The 26,339-nt window shown below is 42.7% G+C and overlaps 1 protein-coding gene across 4 annotated transcripts in view; it reads right to left on the bottom strand.

The window, feature by feature from the left end:
- Window positions 1–26,339, bottom strand: part of ACBD6 (acyl-CoA binding domain containing 6) — a 210,718-nt gene that overhangs the window by 151,011 nt on the left and 33,368 nt on the right. Inside the window, exon 2 of one of the 4 annotated variants that reach the window (XM_042465765.1) lies at window positions 22,535–22,682. The exons of the other annotated variants lie outside the window; for them this stretch is intronic. Within the exon in view, the coding sequence (XP_042321699.1) occupies window positions 22,535–22,682 (148 nt within the window). The remainder of the gene's footprint in view (window positions 1–22,534; window positions 22,683–26,339) is intronic. 4 annotated transcript variants of the gene reach the window in all.

The raw sequence follows: 26,339 nt of genomic DNA, 5'->3' as shown, positions 1-26,339 counted from the left end.
AATGTGATGAAGCTGGTGGATGCGTGTTTGAATGTGAGGCAGAGAATGTGGTCGAGGTGAATGCATGTGTGTCTGTGAATGCATCCAGGCTCTGACGGAAGTCCGGATCTGGTGCAGGCGTAACTGGGGACAAGTGTTCAGAAGGTACCGGAAGCTACCTTCCAGACACAGAGTGAATGTGATGAACCAGTGGATACTTGTGGATTGAAGCCGGTGGATGTTGGCAGCCAGAAGTTTGGGGATGAAGTCACCGACAGAAGCGGGTGGATATGTCTGTTGGGATGAAGCTGGGGGATGGTTGCTGATGAGCCAGCCCTCTTAGTCTGTTTGTATTTCTCTTACAGGGATGTGATGCTTCTTCTGAAGGTGCGACCATCCAAAGGATCCTATGGGCAGGCTTCTTGTTGAATCAAAGCAGCTCTGGGATGGGTGAACATGAGACGCCCTGTGAAATCGGTGTAGAGCCTCCTGGTTTCACTGGTGGACAAAGACTGAAATAACGGTATAGGAAATAAATCTAGAACTTCCTTGAAGGCTATTTATGATACTGTAGTTGAATAAAGAATGTTTGACAACAAATAAAACAATAAAACCTCTATTATTTATTTTTAAAAAAATATTGTTATTATCATCATTACCCCACTGAAATAATAAACCTGCAGCAGTTGCACAGGAGCACTAAACTCACTAAAGCCTTGTCTCCTTATTTACAAAAGAAGAATCCCTGTTGCAATCTATCAGAATCAGATGACGAGATTTGAATAACTTCCAGGAAAATTAATTTAAAGAAAATAAAGGGGGGAGGAAGTATGCAGGGATTCCAACAAAGATGCTGGGAATTTGAAATCCAAACATAGCGAATAATAAAATCCCTCAAAGGCTCTAAATGTATGTACACACAGACACACACAAAGTCTGTATGCCAGTACATGTTCATGTTTATAGTACTACAGCTGACACTTTTTGTTAATAGGACTTTATTGGGGTACATCCTCTCTAGATGCTAAGGAGGAGCTTATAAAGCGCTGTAAATTTACACAGCACTGTACATACAATCTTTTTAATTGGATGGTTCCCTGCCGTCAGGCTTACAATCTAGAAAGACACGACACAGAGGGACTGGTGGTGGGGAAGGGGCATCTCTAGTAGGATAATACATATAAAATACATAGCAATACAGGAAATGATTCAATAAAACAGGCAAGAAAAGAACATCAAATTTTAAATTGTGCAATTCTCTCCTTTTGATTAAATACAGAATGAGACTGCTGCCTATGCAACATAATGACATAGTACCACTTCTCAAGGTACACTCGGAGCTAGCTGAGTGATGACTTTTTTTTGACTCATCACTCAAGGACACAAACCTCTCTTTGTTGCACCCCTGAAATTCCATTTCACACCCCTGGAGATGCAGGCACTCCAGGCTGGGAACCTCTGGTCTAAGTCAACCCAGCAATTTATCAGGAACCTGCCAAACTGGGCACAAAGAGAAGTATCCACCAGAACAATGTGGGGACCCTAGGGCTGGTGAATGAGATGTCTTTATTTCTCAAGTCTCGTCTAGAAAAAGCATCCTGTCTGGAATCACATACATCCAACAAAAGCTGTCTTTATACTAAAATATGATCTGAACAATATCACAACAGAATTTACTGACAATGTAAGAAATAGGTTTGTGCTACTAAGCATCATAGATTGTGAACCAGAAAAACTATGGGCAGAAACCAAGGACATAATTAAGGAAGAATGCAAAAAGACAGTATTGGTGGTCAAAAAGAAATAGAAGAAACAACCGATAACAGGTGGAACACTTCAAGCACTAAAGGAAAGAAGAGAAGCAAAAGAAAAGGGAGATAGGAACAGAACCTGAACCAGAACCATGAACTGTACAATGACTAGTGCACAAGGATAAAGAGAACTACTATAATGGTCAATGCAGAGAAATAGAAAACTACAGGAAAAAAAGAACAAGAGACTTCTTCCGTAAGAGCCGAGGACTCAAGAGAAAGGTCAAACCAAGAGCTGGCATGCTCTGTGACAAGAAAAAGTACATACTACAAGATCAAGAAGAAATAAAAAGATGTTGGATGCAATACACAGAAGAGTTATATGAAAGAAATGGGGGGGGGATGACACATGGAACAACGAACCACATGAAGATGAAACCCAAATTCTAAAAAGCAATATGAAAGCTGCAATAAGAAAAACTGGGGAAAATTAATCACCAGGAACAGATTATATTCCAATTAAACTGCTACAGTCCACACAAACAATCAGCTCTAGCCTTAATTGTCAACAAATATGGAAAACAAAATGGGGCCCTAACAGACTGGAAACGATCAATATACATCCTCATCCACAAAAAAGAGGCACAAAAGACTGCTGCAACTATCACCATAGAATTACTTTCCCACGCAAACAAAATTATGCTTGAAATTCTGCAACATAGACTCCAATCATACATGGAAAGAGAAATCCCAGAGGTGCAAATGAGTTCAGGAAAGGAAGAGGAAATAGGACTACACTGCAAATGTATGATGATTAATGGAACACACAAAAGAATTCCAGGGGGGAAATCAGCATGTGTTTTATAAACTGTAGCAAAGCATTTGACTTCATAGATCACAAAAGGGTATGGAACGTAAAGCTCTTATAAAAGACATGAGAGTGCAACCACATCTGATAGTCCTAATGAGAAATCTGTACTTAGGACAGGAGGCTACAATTAGAACACAATATGGAGAAACAGAACGGTTTCCAATAGGAAAAGAGATCAGACAAGACTTCATTCTATCATCCTGTTTGTCCAACTTATATGCAGAAAATACTACACAAAGAACAGGTGGATATAGGAGGAGTGGATATAGGAAGAAGGAACATCAACAATCTAAAATATACAGATGACAGCAAACTACTAGCAGAAAACATCACAGACCTGAAACAATTGCTAAGGACAAAGAAGAAGGTGCAAAGGCAGGTTTAATGGTGAACATAAAGAAAACAAAAATATTGACCACTGAGGGTCTACATAAATTCAACTAGACAATGAGGAAATCGAAATAGTCAAAGGCTTCCCATACCTAGAGTCAAACATTGTTCAGAATGGAGACTGCAATCAAGGCCTGAAATCTCCCCAAAAGCCAATATGATCAAATTTAGGCTGTCATACTTTGGCTACATAATGAGAAGGCATGACTCAATAGAAAAGACAACAATGCTAGGAAAGGTAGAGAGTAATAGGAAAAGAGGGAAACCACATGCAAGGTGGATAGATTGAACCAGGGAGACCACAGGCATGAATCTACAAGACTTAGGCAGAGCAGTAGAGGATAGAGGGGCTTGGAGATGTCTCATCCACAGTCACCATGAGTTGGGATCAACTAGAGGGCAGTTAAAAACAACATCAACAACAACAACAACTGGGAATCATATATTAAACTCAAAAGGCATTCCACCATCCCCACTGCAATAAATAGATTGCCTCATCCCATATGAAGCAGATGGAAATTTCCTCATGCTCATGTTCAGATGGAGTGAAGATTTAAGGTTTTACTCTATGTTAATAGGAGTAGTCAAAAAGGGTGAAATTCAGTTGGAGTTGCTGATCTAAATGAAAGATTTTACTGAGTTTCTAGCGAGTGCTAATATAAAAGAAAGGGAGAAGAAAGCAGTACATCTGTCCCATGATGCAAAAAAAAAAAAAAAGAAACTGGAATTATCATGTGATCTCTGTAGGGCAGGGAAGTGGACCTTGAATATTTTCAGAAGGTAAATAGAGACAGAGCTAAAAGTAAGGAGGAATTTGGCTCTCCTACTTAAGATAGGATAGACCAATTTGTTTCTGAATGGTATCACTTTGGAATGTGTTTATTGATACACAGCCATGCATACACTATAGTTAATAACATTAACATTTGTGAAATACATTTAACAACAACTACAAAAATGTGGGTTGAACTGCTTTTTTACAGTACAAATATGATGCCAGTGGCAGACGTCTGTATGCTTCAAGTAAAGTCCGTATCCCAGTCTCTCCTCCCAAAACCCATCCCAAAAAGGCCTTAAAATAGGGGTGGCCAAATATAGCCCTGGGGCTGCATATGTTCCCAAGGCTGTTTTTGCAACCCTCAGCCTATTCGAACTCCCTGGACCACCACTTTTCTAGCCAAAATAATAATAATAATAATAATAATAATAATAATAATAATAATAAAAAAAAAATTTATTTATATCCCACCTCTCTACAAAATGCAATCGAGGCGGCTTACAAGATTAAAATATGCGTACATGAACTGCCTCTTGTGGAAGTCTCTAAGAGCAGTAGTATGCCTTTTAAATAGGTTGCCAGGAGTGGGAGCTGCATTGTTAAACATAAAAATATAATTTTAAAAATAATTTAAAAAATGAATTTGTAAGACAACGCACAAGCCCTAGTTAGCACAGCTAATGGTTAGGGATAATGAGAGCTGCAGTTCAGCAGCGTCTGCAGGGCCACACATTCCTCATCCCTGTTCCAGAGGGATCATTCCTTTACCCTGAAGCAACCCATTTCTTTTATTAGGAGGTAATAACAAAAAACACTATGGCAACTTGAAGATCAATCTTTATAGTGACATTAATTTTTACAGGCAGCAGTAGACAGAGAAAGGTAAATACATCAGTTCGGATGCATTGAAAGATAAATCACGTTAACAAGACAGCAAAAAATAAAATAAGAAATAAGATTGCAAAATCAGTACACATTCTGAATATTTGCTGGAACATTAAGCAGATATCAAATGATGGCTGAAGTGTTAAATGTGAGTGCAGTGCATTGCCAATCAAGAAACAATCATTGTAATAACCACGCATCATTCTTCCTCTAGCCATGACAACCTGGTCAGGTTTCTGGATGAGATTCGGGGTCGCTTGAATAGTTGTGTCCTGAAATGTTTCTGTTTTCAGTTTTAGCCCCCACTGGGTGACCTTGGGCATCACACTCTCTCGGCCTCGGGATGGCAATGGCAAACCCCTTCTGAAGAAACTTTCCAAGAAAACCCTATGATAGGTTCACTTTACGGTTGCCATAAGTAGGAAATGGCTTGAAGGCACACAACACACACGATTAGAACATGCAAGGAGATCAAACTGCTTTCATAGGGTTTCTGTATGAAGCCAGAACTTTGTGTCAATTAATTCCTATGTGTAAGAACTATCAGTATGAACCAGGACATCACCACTGCAGCCCAGAATCCTTCTAGTCCTAAGAATCAGATGACCCATAGAAAACAGTCCAATACCATGGCTGGTATAGAGTGGTCAAGAACTAGCTATAAATACAGCACAATTGTTATTGTGTTTTTCCTTTCTTGCCTATTTCACTGGGGATGATTAAAGTATTAAATGGATATAACAAAAGCTGTTTTAATTTCATCCAGCACTGAAGAGTGGCAAGTTCAATCAGGCCCTGCCACTTGGACAAAGAGGTCCAGGGTATAGAGGATGCTTTCTATGCAACCTTGAAGCAAAAATCTCCCTTCCAAAAAAGTAAGTAATCCCTGTTTCTTTGGAAATGATGACAATATTAGAGAGGCATAGGATTTATAAATACCTCTAATGCCTGCCCTTCCATATCTCCTTGCAAATGAAGCAAAAGCTGCCCCAACTGGATCAGGTGAGGTGGACCTTGCAAAATCTGTTACAGATATTACAAAGCTCTGAATTCCTTACTGATGTCTTCTATTGCTTGGCTTCTCAAGACAAAAATGCATGCTTTCAACCACCTTTTGTCTGCATACTTTCAGGCTGTCAAGCTACCTGCCACCACATGAGGGCAGCCAATCTTTTCTGTGTGTCTTCTTGTTGATAAGTTATTTTCTGTTTATATGCAATGCAACTTGTCACCTGGTGCTTTCTTTTAGAAGCAAGCTGCATATTCATGGGAGATCCGTAACTACATATTTCCTGATGTTTTGTTGTATGTTTTATTTTTTAAAAACCCTCTGGTGAATATGTGGGTCCATGTCAAAACTGGGTGGGATCAGTAGCACTGCGAGAGGAAATTAATGCTTCCAGAACAGGAAAAATACAGGAAGCTTTTTCACCCTGAATGCTAAAGACTAGGGGTGTGTGCGTGTGTGCTTGTGTATGCGTGTGAAAGGGAAATTGTGAAACAGCCATTATATTCCCCATCACCATGTACAGATGTGAAAGCTGGACAGTGAAGAAAGTGGATAAAAAGAAAATCAATTCATTTGAGATGTGGTGCTGGAGAAGAGTGCTGAGAACACTGTGGATAGCCAAAAAGACAAATAAACGAGTCCTTGAACAGATCATGCCTGAAATCTTCCTAGAAGCCAAGATGATCAAACTGAGGCTGTTGTACTTTGGCCACATCATGAGAAGACAGGACTAATTCGAAAAGATAATAATGCTAGGAAAGGCAGGAGGCAGTAAAAAAGAGGAAGCAAAGCAGTGGAGGAAAAGGGGGTCTTGGAGGTGTCTCGTCCATGGGATCATCCTGAGTTGGAATCAGTTAACAACAACAAACTTCCAATTTCAATCCAAAGTGGAATTTTCTCTTTTCAGTATTATACAATCATGGATCTCCATGACCTACAGCTTGGTTCTGGAGCCCTCATTTTCATTTGCAACCAGTGACTTCTCTGTGTCAGAACCTGAGATCATCAGCACTCAGTCTATGTAGGACAAGGAGTCACCATTTCCAGAAAGCTAAGACAGTCATTGAACTCATATTCAAAACATTACTCAGAAACACATGTCTAAAGATTTTCATTGTCTAGCAAAGGTTTTTGTGGTTGAAAATTTACAGACTCTTTTGAGAATACAGTCCACCCTTCTCTTACGCAGGGGATCCATTCTGGGACCCCCCCCCCCCCCCCCCCCCCCCGTATAAGAGAAAAAACGTGGATGCTCAAGCCCCATTCAAATGAATGGGACTCGTGCCCATGGCAGTGCGGCGGCAATGTGCAGGGTTCACGCCATGGGAGCATGCTCCATTCATGCAAATGGGACGTGCCGCCCCTTGCACCCCACATGCTCAAAGCTGCATATATAACGTGGGCACACTGTACATAAAAACCATGGACCTAGTTCCTAATGAAGTGATCAAATTATCTCTGTGATGTACCACTTGACACTGGAGGTCTGCATGGCCTGGAAGTTTCCTCTCTCAGGCAGGATAAATAAACATTCCTTAGTTTTCTGTATGGGTTGGTTAGAGTCATAAAATCATAGAGTTGGAAGGGGATGCTTTGATTGAGAGTTCCTGCATGGCAGGGGTTTGGACTGGATGGCCCTTGTGGTCTCTTCTAACTCTAGGATTCTATGATTCTATGATTCTAACTCCCTGCTTAGTGCAGGACCTCCAGCCAAAGCAAACCCATAAGGTAGCTGTACTGCCTCTTTTGGAAGACATCCAGAGAAAGAGACCCCATCACCTCTCTAGATTCGAAATCTGCTCTCCTATATAACAAGCCATCTGGGGCAGCAGAGAACAGGCTGTCCCCTCCTCTCTGTGACAGCCCTTTAGATATTTAAAGAGTGCAGTCATCTCACCCCTGTGTCTCCAGAAGAACATTTTGTTAGGTCAGGACTGAGTCTGCAAATTATAATGGTATAGCCCAGGCACATGTTTATCCTCATGTGCAGAGCAAACTTTTATGGTATATCTGCGGGTATATATATCCATTTGCATAAATAAAGTCTCCAAGCAGAAGAAACTATACAATCCACAAACCAAGAAGTAGATATTGGATCACTACAGTAGCTAAACTGCATACCTACATGTGCAGATAGAATTCTATTTTTCCCCAGTCTGGAATGGAAAAGAGACCTCTAAGTGGCTGCTCTCAGGCTTTAGTTCTTCCTCCCACATGAGGTCTGCTTGGCTCTTCTCAGCTCAGCTCTCTTTGTGGTGGCACGCAAAGACCTTTTATTCAGGCAAGCCTTTGAGATTTAAGTTATGTTGCAGTATTGTCTGTGAAGTAGTGCACTGTGTTCTTATCTTTTGTTAGTAACAAGTGTTTTAAATGTGTTCTTAACTGTGTTTTTCAAATAATACTGTTTAATTCTTTTTTTTTAGCTTTTGTAAAACAAGGTATTATTTTAAATGAATGAAATCCACATTGGAACTCAAAAGCAGGGTATAAATTCAATAAATAAATAAAAATAGCTACAACCCCTTGTGCCAGAGCAGCAAAATCAGCCCAAGATATTTTCATTTCACATACAGAAGCCAAGTGGACTGACAATTGAATCTTCCTTTAACACATGCAACAGGGTAGCATTTCCTATCGCTTCAAGGTGCAGTTTAGCTTAGAAAACACAGGCACACAGGCAAGCTCTACATTCCCATACCCTCCAACAGTTCCAATTTGGCAGGGACCATCCCTATTAATCCTCTGTGGTCTCACTTTTTCAGCTGCTTTTAAAATGTCCAAGTTCCTCCTCCTTCCCCCTTTGACCTTGACGTACTTCAGTTGCTTCAAACTGAGCTCAAAGTGGAAAAGGAGTTCACATTCAATTTGGCAGGGAGGAGATGAAAGGAAAGGAGAGTCGAATCTTGACCTCAGGAGGCTCAGGAAAAAGTAAGCGGCTGCATGCTTTTCTGGCTTTTCTCTTCCTCATTAATAACATTTGCTATCTTGGCCACACACTGATGTTGCTTGGTCATAAATCCTGTGGCTTTCATTTGTGAAATGTTGGAGGGTGTACTCTCCAACATCTCACCACCACTCCCAACATTCACCATCTGATGCCTCAGCCAGCTGCTTCAATCTGCCTAATGATAGAGCCAGCCCCGTTTATTTTAACACACACACACACACTGCAAAAATAGAACTGCTCTGTATGTTCTAGGGTGATATGACAATTCTATCCTAACAGGGCTGCATTGAAATGGAAGAAGAAATAGTCTCCCATGTCTCCCCTTGAATCTCCACCCACTACATCCTCAAAGAAATAAGGTCATTTGCTTTGCACACCCAAACATTGATTATAACCCTCCAGGGTGAAAAGAGACTGCTGCAACATAAACACGTACTAGCTTTGTTTCCATTGTAGCTGAATATATACAGTTATAAAGAACAGAAAAAACTAACTTAAGGGCTGTGCAGACCGGCCCTGAAGGGGCAGCCTGCAGCTGGCTCCATCTTCCCCAGATCGGGGCTGTAGCAACCACACGCCGCGGCCCCCATCTGACCTTTCCAGCACACGAAAAGGAGCCGCAAAAAGTGGCCTTTCCAGCGGCTTTAAGGCGCTCCTTTGGCACTGTATCATGTAAACGCAGCACCAGAGGAGCGCCACGATGCTGCGTGCCATATGAAATGTCACACAGCATCACACTGCCATGGGGGCAGAGTCAGCATGTGCTTCATATGGATGCCATGCCCTGACTCAGCTCCCAGGCCATCTATCTGCACAGCCCCTTAGTTTTCCCTAAATGAAATGTTTGGTGCCACACTGAAAAGAGCATGGACCAACTATACATCTTGTATGATATATTTCAGACTATTTGGAAGACGAGTCCAGCAAAACCAATTAAGGCGACCATGGCTGTCCTAGTATTTCAGAACGCATCTGGAAGCAAAAAGGTCTGAGAAAGTAGTTGAGACAGGATTTACACTGTCAGCATGCAGCAGGATAAAGCAACTTAGTGGTAGTGGATAGATGAAAGCAGGAATTGGTGCCTTGCTGCCAAATAGAGTATCAGAACTTGGGAGAGTTCCTTTTGGACCACAGCTCTCAGAATCTCCCAGCCAGCACTGCCAGAGTTAATGCTTGCTCGGAGATTCTGGGAATTGCAATAAAAATAACAACACATCTTTTCCAAACTCACCAGGGTTGGTGAGAAAATGAAGGTCCACTTCAAGCAGCAAAATGTCTTGAGCCAGTACTTATAAACAGAGGGTCAATGAACTGGTAGCCTACCATTTCACTGAATTGGGATGGTCATGTGTCCTGCTTTACAGAAGACAGTCCATGTTTTGAAAGTGGGCTCTGATTGAAGGGCTTTCTACTGTAAGGCTTGTTTTAAGTGAAAGAATTTAAGAAGAGAAAGCAGGAACTTTAGAGTTGCAGGCAAACACACAGATCACCTGCTTACAGTTGTTGGTTGTGTGTGTATATATTCAGATGTATATGTTGTTAACTGCCATCAAACTGACCTCAATTTATGATAACCCCATAAATAATACCTCCAAGTCAACAGCCCTGCTGAGGTCTTGCACACTCAGGGCTGTGGCTTCCTATCCCCCTGTAATGCACTCATCCTCTCTTTCTACTGCCTTTAACCTTGCCAAGGTTATTGCTATTGCATGAACAAACATTTATTACATCTCTATTTAAGAATTATAGTAATGATGTCAACATTTTGCACCAACAGAAAGAGAAATCAGCAGATGCAATTACAGTATAATGCAAATCTGTGTCTTCTTTGTCCCCCTTTTTGGTTATGCATTTCCTCTCAAGATGTGCAAGTGGCCGCCACACACTATACTGTATCCCAGTTAGTATCAGTAATATATAATCTGGTGGGTGACAAGAAATATGTGTTTCCATTTTTGAGCTGTTCCATTTAAAAAATTATCCTGAAAACATGCCAGTGGTTTTGTTGAAATTATGAGGTCTCTGAGTAGTTCTTAGGTACTTGGGGAATGGCCCTTTCTTGTTCTTCAAGAGAATGAATCCTTTCCTATGTCTTCCCCTAATCATTTGGGAAGTACTTTGCTACAGGATGTTGTGATGGATATTGGCATAAACAGCTGTAAAAGTTGCAAGGGATTGAAAAAACACAGGGACAGATCTATAAGTAGCTATTAGCTTCTACAACCAGGAATGAAAACTTCATGTATAGCTCTGGTTGCAAAACGCTGGGGACAAATGAGGGCATCCAATTCAGCCTCCACTTCAAAACTCTGGGAATAAGCCAGTAGGGAGTTAAGAAAAGGGAGGGGGGATCTAAAATTTAGAGCTAGGAATTACTTATTTGGTTTACAACTCTCAAAGATCTGTGGCTGAGATCTCTTGTCAGCATGGCCAGTGGAAATACTGGCTGGGAGATTCCAGAAGCTGTAGCCCAAAAACGTGTATTAGGTCCAAAACACACTACAGAAATAATCCAATTTGAGACCACATTAACTGCCCTGGGTCAGTGCTAGAGAATCCTGGGAATTGTAGTTTATTGTGGCACCAGAGCTCTCTGACAGAGGTGGCTAAATTTATTATTATTATTATTATTATTATTATTATTATTATTATGCTTTATTTATATAGCCCTAGATTTGTCTCACAAATTTCCTAGCATTGAGCCAGGGCAGTTAAAGCGATCTCAAACTGGATTATATCTGCAGTGTGTTTTTCAAATTCTGTTCAAATCTAAAATTGACCCAGTTTATCCATGACAGATTGTACAAATAGATTATCTCCAAATGTTGTCAGTATCCCAGTCTTCTGCTCTCGCCACTGAAGACACTTTAATGGGACAGTGACATGGGCCTATGGCCCTTATCAATGAGTGTGGAACTGGGGGTCTTCTGCACTGGGCGTTCGAATTCACGTCATAACGCAATTATGTCATACCTGGAGTCCTTCCGCATTGGCAGGATTCAAATTGGCCAATCCGCATTGTCGCGAAGTGCATTCAGTGCAGAATTTTGTCACACCGGTGCTCAAACTGAGGATTGGCCGATTCGTATCAGCCGCCTCGCACATGCTCAGTGGTGCCCTGCATGGGTTGCGACCTTAAACGCTTCCGGGGTGAAAGGGGAGGTCCGTCATGACAGCCCGGTAAACAGCTGGAGAGCCAACTCATGCACATTAACAATCGCGATACAATGTGCCCGTTACTGTTTCCTCTCTACATTCCTGCTTGGTTTTAATGTAACCATGACCTTCCCTTGCAACAAATTAGCAATGCCCGGTCTGCGTGTGTGTGTGTGAGTGGTGTGTGTGTATGTATTCTGGGGGGGGGAGGGGAGCAGTTCCACGGCTGTCAAAGAGGCTGGATGGCCATCTAAGTCAATGGGATGCTTTGATTAAGAGTTCCTGCATGCAGAAGGAGGTTGGACTGGATGGCCTTTCTTGGGGTCACCGTGATTTCAGTGGCTTCCTCCTCTCTCCCGCTTGGGATCCAGCCTGCTGCATCCCAGGCAGGGAACAGGCGGGGCCGCTGAATCGCGGCGATCGCAGCCGTCCAGTGGCCTCCTCCTGCTCCCGCTGAGGGCAGCCTAGGCTGGCTCCCAAGCGGGAGGAGAGGAGGAGGAGGCTGCTGGAACCGCGATTCCAGTGGCCCCGCGCCTCTTTCCTGCCGGGATGCAGCCAGGGATGCCTCTCAAGCCGGGAGGAGGGGAGGAGGCCGCTTGAACGGCGGCGATCGCCGCGATTCTAGCGGCCCCGCGCCTGTTCCCTGCCTGGGATGCAGCCAGGGATGCCTCTCAAGCCGGGAGGAGGAGGAGGCCGCTGGAACCGCCCTCCCCCACTTCCCTGGAACCGGCAAGAGGAAAGACCCCACCGGAAGTAAAAATTGGAATCTTGGGGTCTTGTGACGGAGTTCAGGACTGGGGATTCATACCAGACCCATTCGCACTGAGATCGAACAGAGAAAAATCGGATATCGCCCTCCCTTTCAGCGCACTGGCCAACACGCTCCAAAAAAGAGGAGCCAGTACGCCTTCAGTTCGGCAGCTCACACATTCACTGAGTGCGGATTGGGCCATTCGAATGCTGGATGATGGTACTTGCGAAATAACGCAAATTCGAACCACCCAGTGCGCAAAACCCCCAGTTCCACACTCATCTGATAAGGCCATTAATCAGTGCATTTGGTCAAACAGGGTAAATTGCTTCATTTCACATGCAGAGTATCATACATTTCTACTATAGAACTGTAGAGGAGAAGGTTTAATGCACATCCCACATCTTCTGTGTCTATTTTTGTTTTAGGTTAGTTTTAAAATGCTCACACTAAAATGCCGGTTTAAAAAAGTGATTCGATTACATTTGTTCCCACTTAAGGATGCAATAAAAAAGCACTATTATTGTATGTTGCGTAATGTTATGGCAAAGTATATACTATCCAAATAAGGTTTACTCAAGTAATGAATTGTTTTTACATCTGAGCAATCATATTTGGGTGGAAACCAGATTATCTGGGAAGTTTGGATGTCCCTGTCTAAAAAACCCACCGCAGTCTGAATTTCTAGACATAGACACCTCCATTTACCTGTGTTTCCCCCCTCCACTTTTTTCCTCTTTTCTCCATCCTCATTTCCATCCTATCTGGACCTGCTATAATATACAGTCTACAAATCTCCTACTTATTTTAACTGTTATTTATACTATTCTTTTAATGTCCTTCTGGTTTAATGTCCTTTTAGCATTACTATATTTTTATACTGGAGGGTGTTTTAACTGTATCTTGTTTTATTGTGTGTAATCCACTAGGGTTCCGCGATTAAGCGGAATATAAATACAATTATATCTTATTATTATTCTATTATTATTAAGAATGCTTACAGAGACAACACTGGTAGTCTTCTCTACACATTGCATATTTAAGAGTATAGATAAAAAGTTAAGTGTGAATGTAGTAGAGTTGTTTTGCAGAAACATTACCGGCCTGTTGATCCAGAGCTGGGACTAGGTAGAATGTCACAGGCTTGTAGTAAGCTAGTGATGGTAAACATGGTAAACCTCCAGAGTCATATGTAATAACCTGCATTCACAGACTGGCATTGTAAATGCACTGAGGCCAACATTATTTTTCTTTATCTTTTTAAGTTTCAGGTTCTCATGGTTATAAAAGAAATATCTGCTATCTCTTCCACTCTTTCTTGCAAACAAAACTACATCCCTGTAAACAAAAGAAAATAATCAAGAAATTAATTTAAAAATATTTTTAAAGCTTTCTTCTAGACATGTACATGTACCCATTACGATGTAAATCCTTCGCGCCCTCTACCGAAATCTCGCTGCCGAAAAAGCCATACGCTAGCGCTAAAAGCCGCATTTCTTAAAAACCGAAACACCATAATTTTTTTCTAGCCAAAAAAAAAAAATAACCCAAACATTTTCTATGATTTTTCGTTTATCCCAATTTCGTACGCTGATTTCGTTATCTGTACCACTGTCTATGTTATCTGTAAATTACAGAATAATACTTGTGTATCTAATGAAGATGTTTGTCAGTCCACTAAATCTTCTGCAGTGTTTAAGGTGCCATAAATGCTGCTGCTAAAGAAATGCATTAACATACACTTTTCATTTGTTTATTTTTGATTGCTGATTAGATTTCCTTATTGCAGATATGGTTTCACACTTTTGATGAAAATAGTGTTTTAAGAGAATACATAAGAAACCATGGCCTGCTTCTAAGTAAAATTATATACTTGTCTCTCGCCAGTAACGCTTCAGATTGAGTTGGGGACCGAGAAGCAGGGAAGTACCAAGGGGGGTCCTTGGGGTCCGGACCCCCCCTTCCGTTAGATAAAATGAATGGTTGTGCTGCTCCACTGCTGCACCAAGCCCCATTAATTACCCCATACTTCCAGACTCTGAACTAGTGCAAACACACAAAGCAAGTGTGCACTTCCACACACACATGCAAGGAGATAAATATCTCCCTTTAGTTCCTTTTTTGCAGTTTGATAAGGAACAAAGTGTTTCTGATTCAGTCTCAGGAAAATCCAGTTTTGGCTCGATCACTCCAAATATAATCACAATCATCTCTCCATGTGAGCGATGAATAAACACTCATGCCAAAATAGTATTATATTTATAGGGAGAGCTTGCTAGCCAGGAGTCTGGAAGAAATGAATTGCCTCCACCAGTTTGCAGTGCATGTCACTGTGTTTTGCCAGTTTCTCATAAAAGCTGGTGAGGACTTGCTTGTACCATAGTATGTAGGGCATTGCATTGAGTAGAGTACACAGCCTCTCAGAGAGGCTGATATGGAGGGCTTCCCTAAAGCATTTAGCACAAGCTTCCCTCCAGCTCTTATTTAACTGAAATCCAATCAGTTGATCTGAGAAATAAGTTGCCTTGTGGATCCCAAAACAGAAGAAGAGCTCATGGTTAACTATCACTTTTCACTGCACCAATTCAGTGGATGAGAGAGCTTGCAATATAAGCTGATAGTCAAAGGCATGCCTTTTCTTCAAATTAATTTAGGAGACACATTCCACACTTCAAGTAATTTACTTCTATAGTCATGGAGACTAAGGCTGCATCCATATTGGAGAAAATAACCCAGTTTGGCTCTGGGCCCACAACAAACTCCAACTTCCAGAATTCCATAGGCTTGAGCCAGGATACTTAAAATGGTGCTAAACCAGGTTATTCTCCAGTGTGGATGCAGCCTAAGATTCCATGGAGACAAGAGTAATATATCGTTGGCCCTTGGTATCCACTGAGGTTGGTTCCAGGACCCCCATTGATATCCGTGGATGCTCAAGTCCTATGATACAATGCTGTAGTAAAATGATGCCCCTTAAGAAATGGCACAATCAAGGTTTGCTTTTTGGATTTTAATTTTTAAACATATTTTCAAGCCGTGGATAGTTGAATCCATGGTATGGAAAGCTGACTGTACTGTTTATTTCAGTGCAGGGTGTGTCCTACTGGCTAGGAGGAGAAAACCAAAGCCGCAACTCATGCAAAGATGGATTAGACGACCCCTGACCTTGGTTCCCTGGAGAGTGTAATTGTTCTGCCTCTGTGCATCAGGAGTGATTCAATTTTCTAACTAAGGTGCAGCATAATTTCCTTCACCAGGTGAGGATGACTAGTGCCAGCAAGGCCAAAACAATAATCAAGCAAAGCCCAAGAGAGCAGTCTCTTCCATGAACAGTAGCTTAGGGCGTGCTGCCATCAGGCTAGGAGTGTGGAGCAGACTTCAGAGCCCTTCTCAGTAGATAACTCTATAACACAGGTTGGCTTTGCTTATCACATCCTGAAGTAGGTGTGTAGTGTAGTATCATGCTATCTAAAGAGCCTGATCCTGTGAAACCATTACACTCAGAACAAAGGTGGGCAAGCTATCCAAATGGGACCTTCATCCCTCTAGCCTGCACCATGCTTCATCATCCTGCTTCCAATAATGGTGCCACAAAATCCCAGTGGTTTTTGCAGAATACATTGTGTGTACAGGGTGTAGGCAACCTGCGGCCCGCCGGGCCGGATCTGGACCAGCAAGGCCTTGGACCGGCCCCAGCCTGGTCTTGCCGCCGATTGCCGCCGGGGCCTTTGGGGTCAATTGTCTATGAAGTCTCAGAACATGCATTTATATAACATTTTTAAAAAAAATCCGCAATTTTTCACGTGTCCTCCATTTTTTAAAAAAGAGTTCTCCATTTGAAAATTTGTTCCTACATTTGTCCTGGTTTATTTATATATTTATTTTTTTAAAAGAAAAATTAATTATTATTTTTTGGCTCGGCCCCCCCAGGTGTCGTCTGGAGACAGCAACCCGGCCCCCGGCTCAAAAGGGTTGCCTACCTCTGGTGTACAGAGATCATACACCTTATTTGCCCCCAACAGGCCTAGTGCGGGCATCCTGTGCGGGGAAAAGGGTGAATGATCCCTGTCTGCATATTTCCCACCCAGTGAAATCACTAGGATTTGGCATGGTATACCTGGTGGCTAGAGAGCAATTCCCCACACCACTCTGCAAAAGTGACTAAAGAAATAATTGATTCTTCAGAGTGTATACGTGTGCCCCTGTTGTGGAGCTGAATTACTACTTTTGCCATGAGGCGGAAGAAAACATCAGTGACAACAGGAAGGCCTGTTGGGTACAGGAAGAGCCTACTGGTGGCACTCTGCCTAAGTGACGTACAAAGCCTGGTGGCAGAGGCCTGCATCAGCCACTGTAGAGCAAACTGTCTACAGGAGAAATGTCAGCAAAATGGGTAAAATGGAGGAGGGGTATACTTCAATCCTTTCCCTACCGGGCTTTTTCCACCCATCCAAAAACTGCCACACACCACCCTCTTGCTGGTTTCTGATGTAAAGCTTGAAATGTGACTCATTATTGGAACCACAACAACAACAACAACAAACAACAACAACAACATACATAATAATAATAATATAATAATAATAGGATTTATTTATGTGCAGCCCAATCCCTGGGAATCCGGGTGGCTAAACAACAGAGGGATAATTAGACGGTTTCCCTGCCCTCAGGCTTACATCTAAAAAGACACAACACCAAAAGGAGAATGGAATGGTGGGGTCGGGGGAGATCAGGTCCAGCATTCTTCTCTCCCTTGGAGGCCTGGACCAAGGCAGATGACCAGGGAAGGGTTCTTCTTCTTATCGGGCCGGGCCCCAATGGCGTTGGGCCTGTCCTTTCGCTCCTTCCCAGGCCAGATGATGACACTTGGAAGGAGGGAGGGGAGGGCTCTTCCTCTTCAGCCCGATGGCGCTTGGCCTGTCCTTTCGCTCCCTCCCGCAGGCCAGATGATGACACTTGGAAGGGGAGGGGAGGGCTCTTCCTTTCAGGCCCAATGCGCGTGGGCCTGTCCTTCGCTCCCCCCAGGCCAGATGATGACACTTGGAAGGAGGGACGGGAGGCTCTTCCTCTTCAGGCCCGATGGCGCTTTGGCTGTCCTTTCGCTCCCCCTCCCGGCCAGTGATGGACCACTTGGAAGGAGGGAGGGGATGGCCTCCTCTTCAGGCCCAATGGCGTGGGCCTTGTCCTTTCGCTCCCTCCCAGCCAGATGATGACACTTTGGAGGAGGGATGGGGAGGGCTCTTCTCTTCAGGCCCGATGGCGCTTGGCCTGTCTCTTTCGCTCCCTCAGATGATGACACTTGGAAGGAGGGAGGGGAGGGCTCTTCCTCTTCAGGCCCGTGGCGCTTGGCCTGTCCTTTCCTCCCTCCCGCAGGCCAGATGATGACACTGGAAGGAGGGAGGGGAGGGCTCTTCCTCTTCAGGCCCAATGGCGTTGGGCCTGTCCTTTCGCTCCCCCCAGGCCAGATGATGACACTTGGAAGGAGGGAGGGAGTGGCTCTTCCTCTTCAGGCCCGATGGCGCTTTGGCTGTCCTTTCCTCCCCCTCCCGGCCAGTGATGACACTTGGAAGGAGGGAGGGGAGGCTCTTCCTCTTCAGGCCCAATGCGTGGGCCTGTCCTTCCTCCCCCCAGCCAGATGATGACACTTGGAAGGAGGGAGGGGAGGGCTCTTCTCTCTTCAGGCCCGAGGCTTGGCCTGTCTCTTTCCTCCCTCCCCGCAGATGATGACACTTTGAAGGAGGAGGAGGGCTCTTCCTCTTCAGGCCCATGGCGTTGGGCCTGTCCTTTCACTCCTCCCAGGCCAAGATGATGACTTGGAAGGATGGATGGGAGGCTCTTCAGGCCCGAAGGCATTGGGCCTGTCCTTTCACTCTCTCCCAGGCCAGATGATGACACTTGGAAGGAGGGAGGGGAGGGCTCTTCCTCTTCAGGCCCAATGGCATTGGGCCTGTCCTTTCACTCCTTCCCAGGCCAGATGATGACACTTGGAAGGAGGGAGGGGAGGACTCTTCCTCTTCAGGCCTGATGGCGTTGGGCCTGTCCTTTCACTCCCTCCCAGGCCAGAAGATGACACTTGGAAGGAGGGCTCTTCCTCTTCAGGTCCTTTCACTCCCTCCCAGGGCAGAAGATGACACTTGGAAGGAGGGAAATGCAGGGAAAGGACTAGGCACCAGGTAACATTAAAGCCATATCTATTTTTGCTCTTAGCTACCAAAAAGTATGGAGTAGGGCAATTTTGACACTTCCTCACTTTCAAACCAGGGCTGGGGAACATGCAGCCCCCCAGGATATTTTTGCAGCCTTCCCAAGGCTCCCCCTAAACTGCACAAACAAATTTCAGCAGCAAATCACTAAAACCATTACTATAAACAGAAAATGATCACGTAAAAGAGATTTTCACCAAAGTTCAACATCAAAATGGGGAAACTCCATTAAAAGCAAAGAATCATTTCCATTTTTAAGGGGGGGGGGAATGGTCCAAATTAGTCCCTTGGTCTACTGAAGTTAGCAAATCCTGCATTGGACTCTACTGAGAATTACTGCTTAGAAAAGTGGTTGTCCACCTTTGGTCACCTGACTATTGCCCAAGCTGACCAGGGCTTCTGTAAATTGAAGGCCAAGGCATCTGGATGACCAGCGGTGGAGAACTGCTATCCTAGAGGACATCATTACCTGTACAATTGGAAAGGTCCTGTGCAGGCAACAGCTTTGCTTGCTCCTTGCATACTTGCCTTGCCTGTTTCCATCTCTTGTGAACTCCTCCATATCTCTGCATCCTATGTCTGCCTCTGATAATGCTCTAACAGCTCCCTTGATCTAGCTACTTAGTGTGTTTTGTGCTTCACTGAAGCTAATTTTCTTCTGTGCTGGATTCTTAGGATTTCCCATTGACTCAAGCAATGATTTTTATTATACAGAAATAAATTAGCATCCCAATTATTTGAAATTTACATAAGATTTTTGTTGATGGCTGTTCTCTTTTGCTGGGGAAAGGAACAGGCTGGTATAGCTGAGGCCTTGTTCTGCTGCCTTTGCTCAAGCAAGAATACTGCATGCAGAGAGAGCAAAAATGACAAGCAGCAAAATAGCTTTAATCATACAGTGCACTTTCTTCCTGGTCTCCATGGTGAACATGCCTTTGTTGCCTAGTTTCATACCTGTGCAAAAGCACTTACAGTCAGAAGTGTCACACCTTCATTTTCTTTTTCTTTTCCCTATAGTAGGTGAAATCAAACTCACATTTCCATTTTAATAACAGAGAGACTTGCATACATGCATAACCTGCAGTGGTGGCAGGTTATGTTCTGATTTAATGGGGTTTTTAGCCTCCATCCCTACCCCACTGTAGGATTCATGCACTTGTAAAGAAATCACCTTTAAACTAAACACCAATGAAATAAAGCTTAATTTATGCATCATATGATGTTCAGTTGATTTAATCTATCAATTATATTTGCATATGAGCAAAAGAGAGGGTTTAGTTTTAGAAAGGAGTATGGAACCTCTTCTCTGTTAAGGGTAATTTGTCAGGGGCCCTATGGTAGTGGTGGGTGTGGACAAGGCCACCCTTTCTGTCTGTCTGTCTGTCTGTCTCTCTCTCTGGGTGCTTTCACACTACACAATTATAGCACTATGATTCAATGGTTCTGATCTATGGAAATACTGAGGTTTGCATTGTTTGTTATTAACTATGTTCAATTTGACTTTGACCTATGAATGAGGGACCTCCAAGTCACCCTGTCATCAACCATCTTGATCTTGCAGATTCATGGCTGTGGATTCTCTGACTGAGTCTATCCAGAATAAGGCCTTCTTCTTTTCCTTATTACCTTCAACCTTACCAAGCATCATTGTATTTTCTGGTGAGTCATATCTTCTCATGAGATAGCCAAAATACAACAAATTCAGTTTAGCCATCTTGGCTTCTAGGGAAAGTTCAGGCCTAATTTGCTCTAGGATCCATTTATATGTCTTTTTATCAGTCTACAGTGTTCCTAGAACTCTTGTCCAGCACCACATTGCAGATGAATTGATTTTCTTCCTATCAGCTTTCTTCACTGTCCAGCTCTCACAACCATATGTAGAAATGGGAAATACGATGGCATGGACAAGCCTAACTTTAGCTTTTTGTGATATATTTTTTTTTACACTTCAGGATCTTGTCTAGTTCCTTCATAGCTGTCCTTCCAAGTCTTCTTCTGATCACTCTAAGAATGAGTATTTAGAACCCTCAGCCAGAGAACTCCAGTGCCTCACCAATCTAAAAGTAGTCAACAGATTTTAATATCTTTCTATCTTAAGTTGAAACAATATAAGGGCTTTCTTATAAACATGTATTGACAAATATGCTAATAAAACTAATTGTTATCTAAAACTTTGAGATAGTTTGAATATGATATTTAGGCCACATTAAACCAATCATTTGAACCAACTAGAGCCGACCTAATGAAGCAATGAGATGTTGATGATTCAATATTTATGTAAGTTAAATTGCTTTGACGGGCCTACTTCAGCAAAGACTAAGAAATGGGTTTAGGACAGAGGTAGGAAACATGCGGCCCTCGCGATGTTGTTGAGTGCAGCTCCCAGTGTTTCTCAGTATTGGCTATGCTAGTTAGGGTTGCTGGGATTTGCAATTCAATAGCATCAAGAGGGCTGTAGCATTCCCGCACTGATTTAGGCCTTGCTGTTCTTTCTCTCCCTCCTCCCACTGCATCAATTGCAATAAATATTCTAAATCAGATGGTGCTTTGTTTAGGTTCCTGCAGGGGAAATACAGAAAATTTTCCAATTCATCCCCCCCCCCCCCCCCTGGGAACACAACATCACTGCAAGCCAGCTATTGAGTTTTCCTCTTGCAGAAGGAAAGAGGAGGTGAAGCTAACAGAGCTGATCTAACAAAAGAAAGAGCAGCAGCCAGGATCCCAACGGTCAACTCTGACCAAGGAGAATGTGGGCCCACCATCACTACCTGGGATGAACTTGCTTATCTCACTTCCAAAAAAATGAGAGAATCCTGAATCATTATTTATATGACTCTAGGTTCTCATCTCTCCCCAGTGTTTATTGGCTTAGGTTTGACCTGAAGATTTATTTGGAGAACTAAAACAAGTAAACAAGATGATATAGTTCTCTTTAATCACATGTCTTCCTCTCCCCTTTTGATTAGAGGGGTCCACACTTTAATACATAACAATAGAACCACAATTGTAAGGATGCCAGTGTCATGATGAATACACCACTTAAAACCTGGAGTGACAGGTTTGCTTCCAAACGAAAGGAAAAGGACAAGGTAACACAATTATAGCTGTTACTTTGGGAGTGCCCTGCACAGCAGCAGCCAAGCATGCTGCCAGACCTCAGCAGGTGAAATAACCGCTGCAAAGGCTATTTATGCAGGCTCACACAATGACAGGTCTTGCCTTACTGTAGCATAAATACTGGCAATGCCCAAAGTGTTCTCTCTTAGTGTGGTTCTTTGTTTAGCTCCAAGTAAGCAGCCATGACAGTGTGTGGAATCACAATAAATGGAAACAGCATCGTGTCTCTGAAGCTGAAATAATTATGACTGTTATACAGAAAATACATCCTGCTGGGAGCTTTTCAGTATAAACCCAACTCCTTAATTCTGATGAAATAAAAGCTGGGGACCCAATAGGGAAATGTTATTTTCCCCGTTGCCACATTTCATCTGAGGTTTCACAGCACAGCTATATCGCAGGCCAGCTATACTGGCTATATGGACACCATGGCAACCGTTAGGAACACTTAAATGGATAATGGTTTGGTAGGTATATAGAGAAAGGGTTCAAATCCCTTCCTTTAAAAGAGAAAGTGGAAAATTAACATGTTGACATCATCACTGTACCAAAAGGCATCTTGAGAAAATACTCTAAGTACCAGGAAGGAACCAAAGAACTTTGAATCCATTAGTCCTGCAGTCCTTTCAGAAGCAGTGCAACTACTCACTTTTCATGCTGTGGAGAGATTAAAAGGGAATTTGTACAGGAATATTACATGATGGAGGAGACTTGGGTATTTACGAGCAGAGATAGCTGAAACTCTGGGAGGGCAGCTGTAGGAACTGATCCAAGTTCCTCGCTGAGGTATCTTCTCTTCTGTTGGCAGGCTCATTTTCTTCCACTTACTTGCTGTTTGTTGGTTTCTAAATAAATTAAGCATAAAGCAACATTGAGCTAGATGATTCACAGATGACCACCAAGTCAAAGAATGATCTTCAAGCTTCAGGCTGGCAGCATTAAAGAGCCAGATGCAGCTGTAGAAACTTTTACTTTCCCCATTTTGGAGGGGATCATGAGAGTTCTCTGCGATGCACTCATGAACGACTGAAATATCAAAAGGCAATAACAGAGATGCATGGATGTGATGCGGTGGCTTAGTGGTTAAGGTGCCAGTTTTGATGATCGGACGATTGGAAGGTTGGCAGCACGAGCCCCGAGTGCTGCATGATGGGTTGAGCTCCTGTCACTAGTCCCAGCTTCTGCCAACCTAGCAGTTCGAAAGCATGCAAATGCAAATAGATAAATAGGGACCACTTCGGTGGGAAGGTTACAGTGTTCAGTGGAGTCATGCTGGCCACATGACCACCAGAGCAGTCCCTGAAGAAGGCTGGCTTCCCCTACAGTCATTTATGACTAGACATTCATGTTAAGGGACTACCTTTACCTTTACCTTTAGTTTAAATAAAATAATAACAGAGAGCACTGGATCGAACTGTGAGGAATAGAGGAGCATTACAACAATTTGGTAGGGACACTCCTGATTAATCCTCTGTCCATCGGAATCACTAGGGGAGTGCATGTGGTGTATATCACACTGGGTGACACCATCAGAGAGGTGAGACCAAAATGACTGTCTATAAAATGTCGGTGGAGTGTTTGAGCAGAATTACCTCTGACACCTGGTCATTTCCCTTTATGGTTCCTTCCCCACCATCTGTGGTGGTGGTAGTACTGCTGCTGATATCTTGATGAATTTCGTGTGGCTTACTTGCCAAATCGAAATTGTTTTAGCTATATGATAACAGTGAGTCATTGATTTTTGTCAACTTTTTGTTGTTAGTGCAGTGCACCCTTCCCTTAAACGCGGGATCTGTTCCGGAGCCCCATTGAAAACAAAGCTGCATATGGCGCACCCACACTGTATTCATATACATTACTAAAGATTCTGTATAGTCTGTATAGTCTGTATACAGGAAGAGGTCCATGGGAGAGACACCACGAGTTAGCACACTGGAGGACACCAATCCTAGTGATGTCACTTCCTCTGCCATCCTATTTTCTCAGCTGCTTTTAAAATGTCCCAGTTTAACCTCTTCCTCCCACTTTCCCTCTTTGTTTTCATCTTACTTCAACTGCTGTAAATTAGGTTCAAAGTACAAAGTACAGTAGTTTACACTGAATTTTCTGAGAGAGAGGAGAGGAAAGGGTGGAATCTTGCTCTTCCCAGTAAGCTCTGGCAAAAGCAAACTGCTGCTAGCTTGTGTCTTCTTCTTTATTAATAGCTTTTGCCATCTTGACCTCATGCTTTTGTTTCTTGCCACAAGTGTCCCAGTTTTAATCTGTGCAATGTTGAAGGGGATGTTGTCCTACATCTCTATTAATTATGATTTTATTGCAGAGACAGCCTTCTCATTAAGCAAAGTAAAGCAGCTGCCTGACTCAACATATTTCAAGATTCATGGAAGGATAACAAATTGTTAGTTATTTATTAATTTTGCATTTTTTTTCCTGAGTAAGGGGCACACTTCAGTTACTAAAATAGCTGGACCATCTTAGAGTACCATACTCCATGACTCTGGAGCAGGCAGAAGGTATCGTTTGTGGCTCCATTTCAGGTTACAAAATGTCTTGGGCCTGCCCCGTTTTTAGTGTTTCTTTTGTGTCAGTGTCTTTCTCTGACATTTAAATTATCAGATAATGTGAGATACTAAATAAATAAATAAATAAATAAGGTACCATCATTACATCTACCGCACTCTCTCATCCAAAGGATACTGACTCTGGTAGCCTTGTCCCTTCAAGTCTTTTGGGTTTGGAGAAATGGAAAGCACTATAGTAGTATGTTGCTAATCTTCAAGATAGGAAGAACTATGAGCAGTAAAAAATAGTCATATGCTAGATGTAATTGTGAATTAATGTGTTTTTTTAATATGTGCGAAAAATTAATAGACCCTGGAGAATTAGCACACAAAAGAGAGATTAGGAATAAGATAATCCTGATCCATCCAACACCTTTCCAATAAATTGATTTTTGAATACAGTTTTTAAAAATTGAAATACAACCCCTCCCCCCCTCTATAAACACAACTTCCCTGTTCTCAACATAGTATGGTTAAATTTAACTCTTTGGATCCTCATTTTGAAGATTATATCACCGATCGCAGCAGAATCAAATAGAGGCTAGCAAGTATGAAAAGATTCAGTTCAGTTTCTAACATTGTTCCTTTTCAAAACAAAAATGCTTGGACATTCAACTGTGACTGATCAAGTCCTAAGTCAGTGATGGAGAACCTTTTAGAGGCCAAGTGCCCAAGCTTCAACCCAAGACCCACTTATTTATTGCAAAGTGCCATGTCCCTCTGGCTTTCTAGTAACAAACTCTGGCAAACTCTGTGCTGGGCGACGGCACATGTGCCCACAGAGAGGGTTCTGAGTGCCACCTCTGGCATGCGTGCCATAGGTTCGCCATCACTGTCCTAAGTGATCAAGTGAGTATCACACGCATTGGCATAATAGCATCCAATAGATTCCTGGATGACTTGTATTAGATCAGCAGGGTTTTTGTCGGACAAGTTTTTAACAATGGCAGCAAAAAAAATACCCCACTCCAGTGTCCTGAATTACTATATACACTCGACTATACGTCGACCTCATGTATTAGTCAAGAGCGAGTTTGGGGATCTAAATGATGAAGCAAAGGAAAACAATACCAAAGAACCTACAAAATTATGGCAAGCATAATTGGCTTATGCTAAAGGCTGGATGGAAGAGAGAGTAGAGGGAGATCAGTGCTTCCATGACAGATTGCACTTTTGCCTTTCAACAGGGAAGAGTTTCCTTTTTAATAAGTGTTAAAGTATGGTATTTACATTGACCCGTGGATTAGTCAACCTAGGTTTTTGGGGTCAGGTTTTTTTTTTACTAAAAGTTCTAGACCTATACAGTATACTACAGGTGTGAACAAAGCTTGGTGTAACCAAAAGAAGATTTGGGGGCATGGAATGAAGCCCTGTAAATTCCTTTACATTCTAGTGTTGAAAAGAAATTCCTGGATTCAGAAGTCTTTCATTCTACATGTTAAGTCTTTTGCATTACACTGGTGATCTGGGCCTTCTCAGTGAAAAACAAAGTACAGTAAAGCCCCCCCCCCCCCACGCCTTAGGTCCCGGCCTAAGACCGTGTCTCTTTATACGAGTTTGGCTGGCCCTCTGAGACACAGTCCTTTCTCTCTGTCCCACCACCTTAACAGGTGCAGCTGGTGATGCAGAAGAGAGATCCTTCTCAGTGGCTGCCCCTATGCTCTGAAACACCCTCCCTAGGGAGGCTAGAATGGTCCCTTCTTTGCTGTAGTCCTTTTCTGTTGTTCACTAGGCAATTTTTTTCCCCCAATAGGCTTTGAGAACTGAAGACCTTTAACAAAATGCCGTAAGTGCTGTATTGTTTTAAACTGTATTATGTAACTTTTAAAATGTTGTTAGAGTGTACATTTTCAATATGGTCAATAGTTGAATTCAGTTTTAATATTGATTTTTTGGGTATGTTTTTCATATAATATATTTAAAAGGTAAAGGTTTCCCTTT

Source organism: Sceloporus undulatus, chromosome 4, assembly GCF_019175285.1.
Source record: "Sceloporus undulatus isolate JIND9_A2432 ecotype Alabama chromosome 4, SceUnd_v1.1, whole genome shotgun sequence".
Lineage (NCBI taxonomy): Eukaryota > Metazoa > Chordata > Lepidosauria > Squamata > Phrynosomatidae > Sceloporus > Sceloporus undulatus.
This window is presented reverse-complemented; position numbering and strand designations above follow the sequence as displayed.